Raw genomic sequence first — 11,834 nt, 5'->3', positions numbered from 1 at the left:
TCGGCTGGGGTTGTTTTCTATGGAACAGAGGAGGCTGAGGGGAGATTTAATCGAGGTATATTACATTCCGAGTGAATTCAATAGAATGGATGGGGAAAGGCCAAGTCTTCTAGCTGAAGGGTTCACACAGAGTGAAACAGATAAATGGAGGGAGTGGGAGAACCAGAGAGAGAGAGAAAATTAGAGAGATAACTGGAGAGAGAGAGAGAGAACTGGAAAGAGAGAGAACTGGAGTGGAAGAGAGGAAGAGAGAGAGGCAGAGACAGAGAGAGAGAGACAGAGAGAGAGAGAAAGCGAGACAGAGAGAGAGAGAGATAGAAAGAGAGACAGAGAGAGAGAGAGACAGGAGAGACAGAGAGAGAGAGAGATACAGGAGAGACAGATTTAAGGTTGAAGGTAAATCAGTAAATAGATTAAGGTAAGGTAGATTTAAGATAAGGGGCAGGAGGTTTAGAGGGAATTTTTTCACCCAGAGGGTGGTGGGAATCTGGAACTCGCTGCCTGAAAGGGGGTTAGAGACAGAAACCCTCATAACATTTAAGAAGTGTTTGGATGTGCACTTGCGATGCCCGTGGTATACAAGGCTATGGGCCTAGTGCTGGGAAATGGGATTAGAATAGTTAGGTACTGGTTTGACTGGCGCAGACTCGATTGGCCGAAGGGCCTTTTTCTGTGCTGTAGACCCCTATAACTGTATGGCTCTTGAGGTATAGAGGGAGAGGCAGAGAGAGAGAGAGAGACAGACAGGGAGAGACATACGAAGCGAGGGACAGAGAGAGAGACAGAGAGAGAAAGAGAGAGAGACAGAGACAGAGAGAGAGGGAAAGAGAGAGAGAGCAATAGAGGGAGAACTGGAGGGAGAGGGAACCGAGGTGAAGTGTAGCTATGGAGGTCCATAGCCCTAGCGCTGGTGTCTCTCCTGTTGTACTGATACTGAGTGCACAGATTTGGAAGTGGTTTGTATCCTCTCACCAGCTTTGTAAAGGCTCAGAGTCTGATCACCAACGTCAGTGACCCCTTCGCCAGTGTAGACAAAAACCAGGAGATATCTGGGGGTATTTTAAAACACTCTTTATTTCAGAATAAACTGGTACATTACATTTCAAGCCATCAACTGCCCTGATAAGCTGACATCAAACAGCAGTCAGATGCTCCCAGCAGATTCTGTATGTTTCTCCCATGTCGTGTCCAAGGGCTCAGTCACCGCTGGGGTCCTGTCTTCCAAAGGGTGTCAGGTTCCCTTCATCTCACCCCCTAACCCCTCGTCCCAGATCCCAGAGTCTGCACCCTCCGCCCATACCCCCTCCCCCTCCCTGAGACCAACCCATAACCCCTCCCCCTCCCCGAGACCCGCCCATATCCCCTCCCCCTCCGGGAGACCCTGTCTGTAACCCCTCCCCCTCCCCAAGACCCACCCATACCCACTCCCCCTCCCTGAGACCCACCCATACCCACTCCCCCTCCCTGAGACCCTGTCCGTAACCCCTCCCCCTCCCCAAGACCCGCCCATACCCCCTCCCCCTCCCCAAGACCCGCCCATACCCCCTCCCCCTCCCCGAGACCCGCCCATACACCCTCACCCTCCCCAAGACCCACCCATACCCACTCCCCCTCCCTGAGACCCTGTCCGTAACCCCTCCCCCTCCCCAAGACCCACCCATACCCCCTCCCCCTCCCCAAGACCCGCCCATACCCCCTCCCCCTCCCCAAGACCCGCCCATACCCCCTCCCCCTCCCCGAGACCCGCCCATACACCCTCACCCTCCCCAAGACCCACCCATACCCACTCCCCCTCCCTGAGACCCTGTCCGTAACCCCTCCCCCTCCCCAAGACCCACCCATACCCCCTCCCCCTCCCCAAGACCCGCCCATACCCCCTCCCCCTCCCCGAGACCCGCCCATACACCCTCACCCTCCCCAAGACCCACCCATACCCCCTCCCCCTTCCCAAGACCTACCCATACCCCTTCCCCAAGACCCACCCATTCCCCCACCCCCTCCTCGAGACCCACCTATACCCCTTCCCCCTCCCTGAGACCCTGTCCATACCCCATCCCTGAGACCCACCCATACCCTCTCCACCTCCCCGAGACCCTGTCCGTAACCCGTCCCCCTCCCCAAGACCCTGTGTTCCCTCCCCCATCCCCATCCATTTCCCCTGCCTATGCCCCCGCCCTGGGCCCATGCCCCCATTAATAATTGGCTGGTGATCGAAAGGAGCCTGTTACCCCCTGTAGCCCACCCCAGCCCTCACAGAACACAGCAGTGACCCCACCCTCAGCACCCCCAATGATCCATTTCCAACCAGTGTCCCTGGGACCCAGTGTCCCTGAACCCAGAGCCCTGGTCACCAGTGCCCCCTATACCCGCTGCTGACTAGTTGGTGCTGGTGAAGCACCCTTGGGTGTGCCACTGCTGGTCTCGAATCCGGCGCATCGACTGGATCTGGGGCTGGTGGGCTCCCCATTCGTTCCAATGCCGGTACTCGCCCTTCTCCAGGAGGAACTGGTAACCACGGTAACCGGGGTACTCATACCCCACCCACCTACCAGGAGAGAGAGGGACAGAGTTAGGGAGCCCGAGGTCAAACAATCAGCGTCTTGTAAATAGTCACCAGGGTGAGGATTCCGGCTGGTCTGAGAGAGTCAGGCTGGGTTTGGGAACAGGGATCACACGGTTCAACCAGGAGGGATTACAGGGACCTGGGTGGGAATTGCGATGGATGCAATTTATATGGGATAACAGAAGGAGTTGGATCAAGTAGCTCAGTGGATACAAGGCCACACCACAGACTTTGGAACAAATTTATAGCTCAAGGAATCAAAGGGACAGTAGCAACGTGGACATGAAATTGGCTTTTCCTTATTCATCCCTGGGAGGTGGGCGCCGATGGCCGGGCCCAGCATTTATTGCCCGTCCGTGGTTGCCCTTGAGAAACTGGTGGTGAGCTGCGTTCCTGAACCACTGCAGGTACACCCCCTGCCCTTCCGCAAGACCCAACCTGTGTTCCCGGGGTCAATCAGGTAGTTAGGATCTGGAACGCACTGTCTGAGAGTGTGGGGGAGACAGGGTCAATCGAGTGGTTAGGGTCTGGAACGCACTGTCTGAGAGTGTGGTGGAGACAGGGTCAATCGAGTGGTTAGGGTCTGGAACGCACTGTCTGAGAGTGTGGTGGAGACAGGGTCAATCGAGTGGTTAGGATCTGGAATGCACTGTCTGAGAGTGTGGTGGAGACAGGGTCAATCGAGTGGTTAGGGTCTGGAACGCACTGTCTGAGAGTGTGGTGGAGACAGGGTCAATCGAGTGGTTAGGGTCTGGAACGCACTGTCTGAGAGTGTGGTGGAGACAGGGTCAATCGAGTGGTTAGGGTCTGGAACGCACTGTCTGAGGGTGTGGTGGAGACAGGGTCAATCGAGTGGTTAGGGTCTGGAACGCACTGTCTGAGAGTGTGGGGGAGACAGGGTCAATCAAGTGGTTAGGGTCTGGAACGCACTGTCTGAGAGTGTGGGGGAGACAGGGTCAATCGAGTGGTTAGGATCTGGAACGCACTGTCTGAGAGTGTGGGGGAGACAGGGTCAATCGAGTGGTTAGGGTCTGGAACGCACTGTCTGAGAGTGTGGGGGAGACAGGGTCAATCGAGTGGTTAGGGTCTGGAACGCACTGTCTGAGAGTGTGGTGGAGACAGGGTCAATCGAGTGGTTAGGATCTGGAACGCACTGTCTGAGCGTGTGGGGGAGACAGTGTCAATCGAGTGGTTAGGATCTGGAACGCACTGTCTGAGAGTGTGGGGGAGACAGGGTCAATCGAGTGATTAGGGTCTGGAACGCAATGTCTGAGAGTGTGGGGTAGACAGGGTCAGTCGAGTGGTTAGGGTCTGGAACGCACTGTCTGAGAGTGTGGGGGAGACAGGGTCAATCGAGTGGTTAGGGTCTGGAACGCACTGTCTGAGAGTGTGGGGGAGACAGGGTCAATCGAGTGGTTAGGTCTGGAACGCACTGTCTGAGAGTGTGGGGGAGACAGTGTCAATCGAGTGGTTAGGATCTGGAACACACTGTCTGAGAGTGTGGGGGAGACAGGGTCAAGCGAGTGTTTAGGATCTGGAATGCACTGTCTGAGAGTGTTGGGGAGACAGGGTCAATCGAGTGGTTAGGATCTGGAACGCACTGTCTGAGAGTGTGGGGGAGACAGGGTCAATCGAGTGGTTAGGGTCTGGAACGCACTGTCTGAGAGTGTGGTGGAGACAGGGTCAATCGAGTGGTTAGAACATAATAACATAAGAGCTAGGAGCAGGAGTAGGCCATTCAGCCCCTCGAGCCTGTCCCGCCATGCAATACGATCATGGCTGATCTCATTTTGGCCTCAACTCCAATTTCCCGCCCTCTCCCCGTAACTTTTCAAACCGTTACTAATTAAAAATCTGTCTATCTGCTCCTTAAATTTATTCAGTGTCCCGGCATCTACTGCACCCTGAGGTAGTGAATTCCATAGATTCACGACCCTTTGAGAAAAGTAATTCCTCCTCATCTCTGATTTAATTCTACCACCCCTTAGCCTAAAACTATGGCCTCTCGTTCTAGAATGCCCCACAAGGGGAAACATCCGCTCCACGTCTACTTTGTCTATCCCCTTTAGCATCTTATATACCTCAATTAGATCTCCTCTCATCCTTCTAAACTCTCGCGAGTATAAACCTAAACTACTCAATCTCTCCTCATAAGACAAGCCCCACATCCTTGGAATCAATCTAGTGAACCTCCTCTGAACCGCCTCCAGTGCAACTACATCCTTCCTCAAGTAAGGGGACCAAAACTGTGCACAGTACTCCAGGTGCGGTCTCACCAATGCCTTGTACAGTTGCAACAACACGTCCCTATTTTTATACTCTATTCCTTTAGCAATAAATGCCAAAATTCCATTTAGTCAGATTTCAACTTGGGCTGCAGAATAGGAGAGGGATTGGTGATGAGCTCAGGTCTTCGAATGGAAGGATATTAATAATGTTGTTTGTTGCTTTGCATTGAACACTATCTCTCTCTGCATCTATTTGCAGGGCTACACTCTAATTCCTTCTGCTTCTCCCTAACCTTAAACCTAGCATTAGCCCTGACACTAACACTGAACCTAACACTCACCCTAATCTTAAACATAACCCAAAACCTTACCCTAACGCTAACCCTAACCCGAACTCTAACCCTTACCCTAACCCAAACCCATACCTAACCCTAACCCTAACCCTAATCATCAGCCCTAACCCTAACACTGAAACTAACACTAACCCTAATCCTAACAGTAACCCTAACCCTAACACTGACCCTAACCCTATCCCTATACCTAACCCCAACCCGAACCCTAACTCTAAGCCTAATCCTAACTCTACCCCTAAACCTAACACTAGCCCTAACCCTAACCTTAACCCTAACACTGACCCTAACACTAACCCTAACACTAATGCTAACCCTAACTCTAACCCTAACCCTAACCCTAACCCTAACCCTAACCCTAACACTAACCCTAACCTTAACCCTAACCTTAACCCTAACACTGACCCTAACACTAACCCTAACGCTAACCCTAATTCTAACCCTAACCCTAACCCTAAACCTAACCCTAACACTGACCCTAACACTGACCCTATACCTAACCCCAACCCGAACCCTAACTCTAACCCTAATCCTAACCCTATCCCTAAACCTAACCCTAGCCCTAACCCTAACCCAAACCCCAACCCTAACCGAATCCCTGACTCTAATTCTATCCCTAACCCTAACCCTAACTCTATCCCTAACCCTAACACTGACCCTAACCCTAACCATAACCCTAATCCCCTGTCTCCCGGTCCCTTTTTGGGGTATTTGCTGTCTGTTCCAGTTCAGTTGTTTACAGTGTTACTGGACACAGGGGCAAGAGATAAGGTTGGTGTTTAAGTGATAAGGTTGGTGTTTATGTGATAAGGATGGTGTTTAAGTGATAAGGTTGGTATTTAAGTGATAAGGTTGGTGTTTATGTGATAAGGTTGGTGTTTATGTGATAAGGTTGGTGTTTATGTGATAAGGTTGGTGTTTGAGTGATAAGGTTGGTATTTAAGTGATAAGGTTGGTGTTTAGGAGATAAGGTTGGTGTTTAAGTGATAAGGTTGGTGTTTAAGTGATAAGGTTGGTGTTTAGGAGATAAGGTTGGTGTTTAGGAGATAAGGTTGGTGTTTAAGTGATAAGGTTGGTGTTTAAGTGATAAGGTTGGTGTTTAAGTGATAAGGTTGGTGTTTAGGAGTTAAGGTTGGTGTTTAATACTCACGTCCCACAGCTCACAGTAATGCTGCCCACTCGATTGGTAAATCCATATGAATACAGACTTGGGACATCATCGTCAATAACCTCCATCTTTCGACCCTTAAATCCGACTATTTCAAACAGGCAAATCTTGTGCTGACGAGGGTCCTGAGAGAAGGGGAGAAAATATTAATCTTTCACAGAATTCTCCATGATTAGAGTAAATGGTCAGTGTGTCTATCCAGTGTGTGAATGGTCAGTGTGTGATCCAGTGTCTATCCAGTGTGTGAATGGTCAGTGTGTGATCCAGTGTCTATCCAGTGTGTGAATGGTCAGTGTGTGATCCAGTGTCTATCCAGTGTGTGAATGGTCAGTGTATGACCAGTGTCTATCCAGTGTGTGAATGGTCAGTGTGTGATCCAGTGTCTATCCAATGTGTGAATGGTTAGTGTGTGATCCAGTGTCTATCCAGTGTGTGAAGGGTTAGTGTGTGATCCAGTGTCTATCCAGTGTGTGAATGGTTATTGTGTGATCCAGTGTCTATCCACTGTGTGAATGATCAGTGTATGACCAGTGTCTATGCAGTGTGTGAATGGTTAGTGTGTGATCCAGTGTCTATCCAGTGTGTGAATGGTTAGTGTGTGATCCAGTGTCTATCCACTGTGTGAATGGTCAATGTATGACCAGTGTCTATCCAGTGTGTGAATGGTTAGTGTATGATCCAGTGTATATCCAGTGTATGAATGGTTAGTGTGTGATCCAGTGTCTATCCAGTGTGTGAATGGTTAGTGTGTGATCCAGTGTCTATCCAGTGTGTGAATGGTTAGTGAGTGATCCAGTGTCTATCCAGTATGTGAATGGTTAGTGTGTGATCCAGTGTCTATCCAGTGTGTGGATGGTCAGTGTGTGATCCAGTGTCTATCCAGTGTGTGAATGGTTAGTGAGTGATCCAGTGTCTATCCAGTGTGTGAATGGTTAGTATGTGATCCAGTGTCTATCCAGTGTGTGAATGGTCAGTGTGTGATCCAGTGTCTATCCAGTGTGCGAATGGTCAGTGTGTGATCCAGTGTCCACCCAGTGTGTGAATTGTTAGTGAGTGACCCGGTTTTTATCCAGTGTGTGAATGGTTAGTGTGTGATCCAGTGTCTATCCAGGGTGTGAATGGTCAGTGTGTGATCCAGTGTCTATCCAGTGTGTGAATTGTTAATGTGTGATCCAGTTTTTATCCAGTGTGTGAATGGTCAGTGTGTGATCCAGTTTTTATCCAGTGTGTGAATGGTCAGTGTGTGATACAGTTTCCATCCAGTGTATGAATAGCTAGTGTGTGATCCAGTGTTTATCCAGTGTCTGAATGGTGTTATCCAGTGTGTAGGATCTTTAGGTGAGACTTCTGGGTGCTGGACGGGGTTACAGAGATAGGGAGGGTTGTAGGGGCTGGAGGAGGTTACAGAGATAGGGACGGTTGTAGGGGCTGGAAGGGGTGACAGAGATAGGGAGGGTTGTAGGGGCTGGAGGAGGTTACAGAGATATGGAGGGTTGTAGGGACTGGAGGAGGTTACAGAGATAGGGAAGGTTGTAGGGACTGGAGCGGGTTACAGAGATAGGGAGGGGTGTAGGGGCTGGAAGAGGTTACAGGGATAGGGAGGGGCGTAGGGGCTGGAGGAGGTTACAGAGATAGGGATGGTTGTAGGGGCTGGAAGGGGTTACAGAGATAGGGAGGGCTGTAGGGGCTGGAGGGGGTGACAGAGATTGAGACGGTTGTAGGGGCTGGAGGAGGTTACAGAGATAGGGAGGGTTGTAGGGGCTGGAGTGGGTTACAGAGATAGGGAGGGTTGTAGGGGCTGGAGGAGGTTACATAGATATGGAGGGTTGTAGGGACTGGAGGAGGTTACAGAGATAGGGAGGGTTGTAGGTGCTGGAGGAGGTTACATAGATATGGAGGGTTGTAGGGACTGGAGGAGGTTACAGAGATAGGGAGGGTTGTAGGTGCTGGAGGAGGTTACAGAGATAAGGAGGGTTGTAGGGGCTGGAGGAGGTTACAGAGATAGGGAGGGTTGTAGGGGCTGGAGGAGGTTACAGAGATTGGGAGGGTTGTAGAGGCTGGAGGAGGTTACAGAGATAGGGAGGGTTGTAGGGGCTGGAGGAGGTTACAGAGGTAGGGAGGGTTGTAGGGGCTGGAGGAGGTTACAGAGATAGGGAGGGTTGTAGGGGCTGGAGGAGGTTACAGAGATTGGGAGGGTTGTAGAGGCTGGAGGAGGTTACAGAGATAGGGAGGGTTGTAGGGACTGGAGGAGGTTACAGAGATAGGGAGGGTTGTAGCGGCTGGAGGAGGTTACAGAGATAGGGACAGTTGTAGAGGCTGGAGGAGGTTACAGAGATAGGGAGGGTTGTAGGGGCTGGAGGAGGTTACAGAGGTAGGGAGGGTTGTAGGGGCTGGAGGAGGTTATAGAGATTGTGAGGTTTGTAGGGTTTGGAGGAGGTTACAGAGATAGGGAGGGTTGTAGGGTTTGGAGGAGGTTACAGAGATAGGGAGGGTTGTAGGGTTTGTAGGAGGTTACAGAGATAGGGAGGGTTGTAGGGTTTGTAGGAGGTTACAGAGATAGGGAGGGGTGTAGGGTTTGGAGGAGGTTATAGAGATAGGGAGGGTTGTAGGGTTTGGAGGAGGTTACAGAGACATGAGCAGAGCTATGCCTCTGAAACTGAGGAGGTGAATGATAAAATTCTCTCAGTCTGGCTCCACTCTCGCTCAGCGAGCACAGGAGTGATGAATGATCGAGACTCTGTCTGAGTTACAGTCAGGCGGCAGACGCCTGGATGGTGTGAAGTTCACACAGGGTGGAGCGAGGGGGAGCAGCTGGGAGTGGATATTTACTCCGAGCCCAGTTCTGCCCATCCGGAACTGGAATTGGGATAAGCAGTGAGACCACTCAGGTCACCCTGAGACCTGTGATGGTGAGTTCGAGCTAACCCTTTACCTAAGACATTTACCACAGGTTCAACGTGAAGATATGTTCATCAATGGGTAAAAATTTCCTGTTCTGATCTCCTGCTTTCTCAGACTCAGGCTGCTTCTCCCGGTGTTAAATGTGTTCAATTATCTTAACTTTCCACTCAACTAGACCCCCACCCCGTCTCCGAGCATCATCAGCCCATTGCTACTTCCTTCAAAGGTCTTGCCTGGGACACTCTCCTTCCTAAAGTAGGATCCTTAAACTCTCCCTAACTCCACTCCCCAGCCCTGTGGCTAAGATGTCACACGGTATCTCTGCTGAAATTAGCCTGAGGAGCTCCAACAAACAGCTTAGATACCAACATCAGGGTTACCATTGGCCACTGGTTGGAGAAAAGATCGTTCTTCCATTCCAGAAGCTGCTCCCACATGACTGGACGAAGATTTCCCCGCTGTACCCTCAGGAATTGCAGAGAATGGGATGAGCGGGAGAAGGGCCAGGGGTCAGGGCAGTGATGAACACACATCAGGCAGCAGTATTGAGCAGAGCAGTACATACCATACGGACGGGCCGGAAGGACATGATGTATTCATTTCTAGAGCTGTTGGACCAGGAATCCCAGCGAGGGAATTCCCCTTTCTCCAGGATAAACATTTCACCGGAAAAATTGCATTTGTCATAAACAACCCACCTGCAAGGAAGTCTGGAATTAGATTCACTTCAGATAACTCTACACTAACATCAGTTAAAGGGAGAGGGAATGATGCATATATCACCACCATCTGTCCAACTGTACATCGTTTCTGAAATCCCTCAACAGCAGTAAAACACCATCTCCCAATATCCCTCACCCTACCTTCTCCCAATATTCCTCACCCACCTTCTCCCAATATCCCTCACCCCACCTTCTCCCAATATCCCTCACCCCACTTTCTCCCAATATCCCTCACCCCACTTTCTCCCAATATCCCTCACCCCACCTTCTCCCAATATCCCTCACCCACAATCTCCCAATATCCCTCACCCCACAATCTCTGTATCCCTCACCCTACATTCTCCCAATATCCATCAACCCCACCTTCTCCCCATACCCCTCATGCTACCTTCACCCCATACCCCGCACCCCACCTTCTCCCCATACCCCTCAATCCCACATTCTCCCCTTACCTCTCAATCCTATCTTCTTCCCATATCCCTGAATACCACCTTCTCCCAATGTTCTGCAATCCCACCTTCTCCGCACACTCCTCAATCCCACCTTCTCTCCATATCCCCCTATCTCACCAACTAGTGTTGCACTGTTGAAGGGTCAGTACTGAGGGAGTGTTGCACTGTCAGAGGGTCAGTACTGAGGGAGTGCTGCACTGTCGGAGGGTCAGTACTGAGGGAGTGCTGCACTGTCAGAGGGTCAGTACTGAGGGAGTGCTGCACTGTCGGAGGGTCAGTACTGAGGGAGTGCTGCACTGTCGGAGGGTCAGTACTGAGGGAGTGCTGCACTGTCGGAGGGTCAGTACTGAGGGAGTGCCGCACTGTCGGAGGGTCAGTACTGAGGGAGTGCTGCACTGTCGGAGGGTCAGTACTGAGGGAGTGCTGCACTGTCGGAGGGTCAGTACTGAGGGAGTGCTGCACTCTCAGAGGGTCAGTACTGAGGGAGTGCTGCACTCTCAGAGGGTCAGTACTGAGGGAGCGCTGCACTGTCGGAGGGTCAGTACTGAGGGAGTGCTGCACTGTCGGAGGTTCAGTACTGAGGGAGTGCTGCACTGTCGGAGGGTCAGTACTGAGGGAGTGCTGCAGTGTCGGAGGGTCAGTGCTGAGGGAGTGCCGCACTGTCGGACGGTCAGTACTGAGGGAGCGCCGCACTGTCGGAGGGTCAGTACTGAGGGAGTGCTGCAGTGTCGGAGGGTCAGTGCTGAGGGAGTGCCGCACTGTCAGAGGGTCAGTACTGAGGGAGTGCTGCTCTGTCGGTGGTGTCATGTTTTAAAATGGATATGAAACGGTGAATTGGCCTGTGTCTGAGGTGAAATATCTCATGGTCAGTATTTTAATTGAGAGCAGAGAGCTCGGTGTCAGTCTGAGCGCCAATAGATACCAGTCAATCCAGATCATTATAGACACATCACAACTCTCCAGCCTGCTGTGTGCAGCCTGTTCTGCTGTGGTACACCCTGAACTCCGGCTGACTACAGTCTCCTCTGGAATATGTGGGGTTATTATCGCCAACAGCTCCCTCTCCATCCCAACCCACACCGGTTCCAGCGCCCCCCAGGGAGCAGAGGGAGATGCTCCTTACGGTCCACAATCCACTCGCAATGAACCAATCCTCTCGAATCCCATGACACACACGTTCGTGCTCTCTCCTGTCACTTCCACACATCGGCCTTGGAAGTTCTCTTGCTCGAAGATTAACATCTGAGGAGGGGAACAAAGAGTACGGTGAGAGTCCATGTGTAACAGGCTAGAGGGGCCGAATGGCCTCCTGCTGTCCCTGTGTAACAGGCTGCTGGAGCTGAAAGACCTCCTGCTGTCCCTGTGTAACAGGGAGGGGCTGAATGGCCTCGCCCAGCTGAGGGCTGATCTCTGTGGGGGAGAAGGCTGAGTGGAAGTTGAAGTCGGAGAT

At 51.6% G+C, this 11,834-nt stretch overlaps 1 protein-coding gene across 1 annotated transcript; it reads right to left on the bottom strand.

The window, feature by feature from the left end:
- Positions 1-2,350: 2,350 nt before the first annotated feature.
- Positions 2,351-11,629, bottom strand: LOC144674164 (beta-crystallin B1-like). Its single transcript, XM_078535652.1, has 4 exons — positions 11,508-11,629; positions 9,776-9,908; positions 6,292-6,434; positions 2,351-2,545 (listed from the first exon to the last, which is right to left on the bottom strand). The coding sequence occupies exons 1-4, from the start codon at positions 11,624-11,626 to the stop codon at positions 2,377-2,379; spliced, it is 564 nt and encodes a 187-aa protein (XP_078391778.1). The 5' UTR covers positions 11,627-11,629; the 3' UTR covers positions 2,351-2,376.
- Positions 11,630-11,834: the final 205 nt, after the last annotated feature.

The sequence above is a fragment of the Cetorhinus maximus genome, unplaced genomic scaffold (assembly GCF_964194155.1).
Source record: "Cetorhinus maximus unplaced genomic scaffold, sCetMax3.hap1.1 HAP1_SCAFFOLD_576, whole genome shotgun sequence".
NCBI classification, from domain to species: domain Eukaryota; kingdom Metazoa; phylum Chordata; class Chondrichthyes; order Lamniformes; family Cetorhinidae; genus Cetorhinus; species Cetorhinus maximus.
The sequence above is the reverse complement of the archived record's forward strand: the minus strand, read 5'-3'. Positions and strand labels throughout refer to the sequence as shown.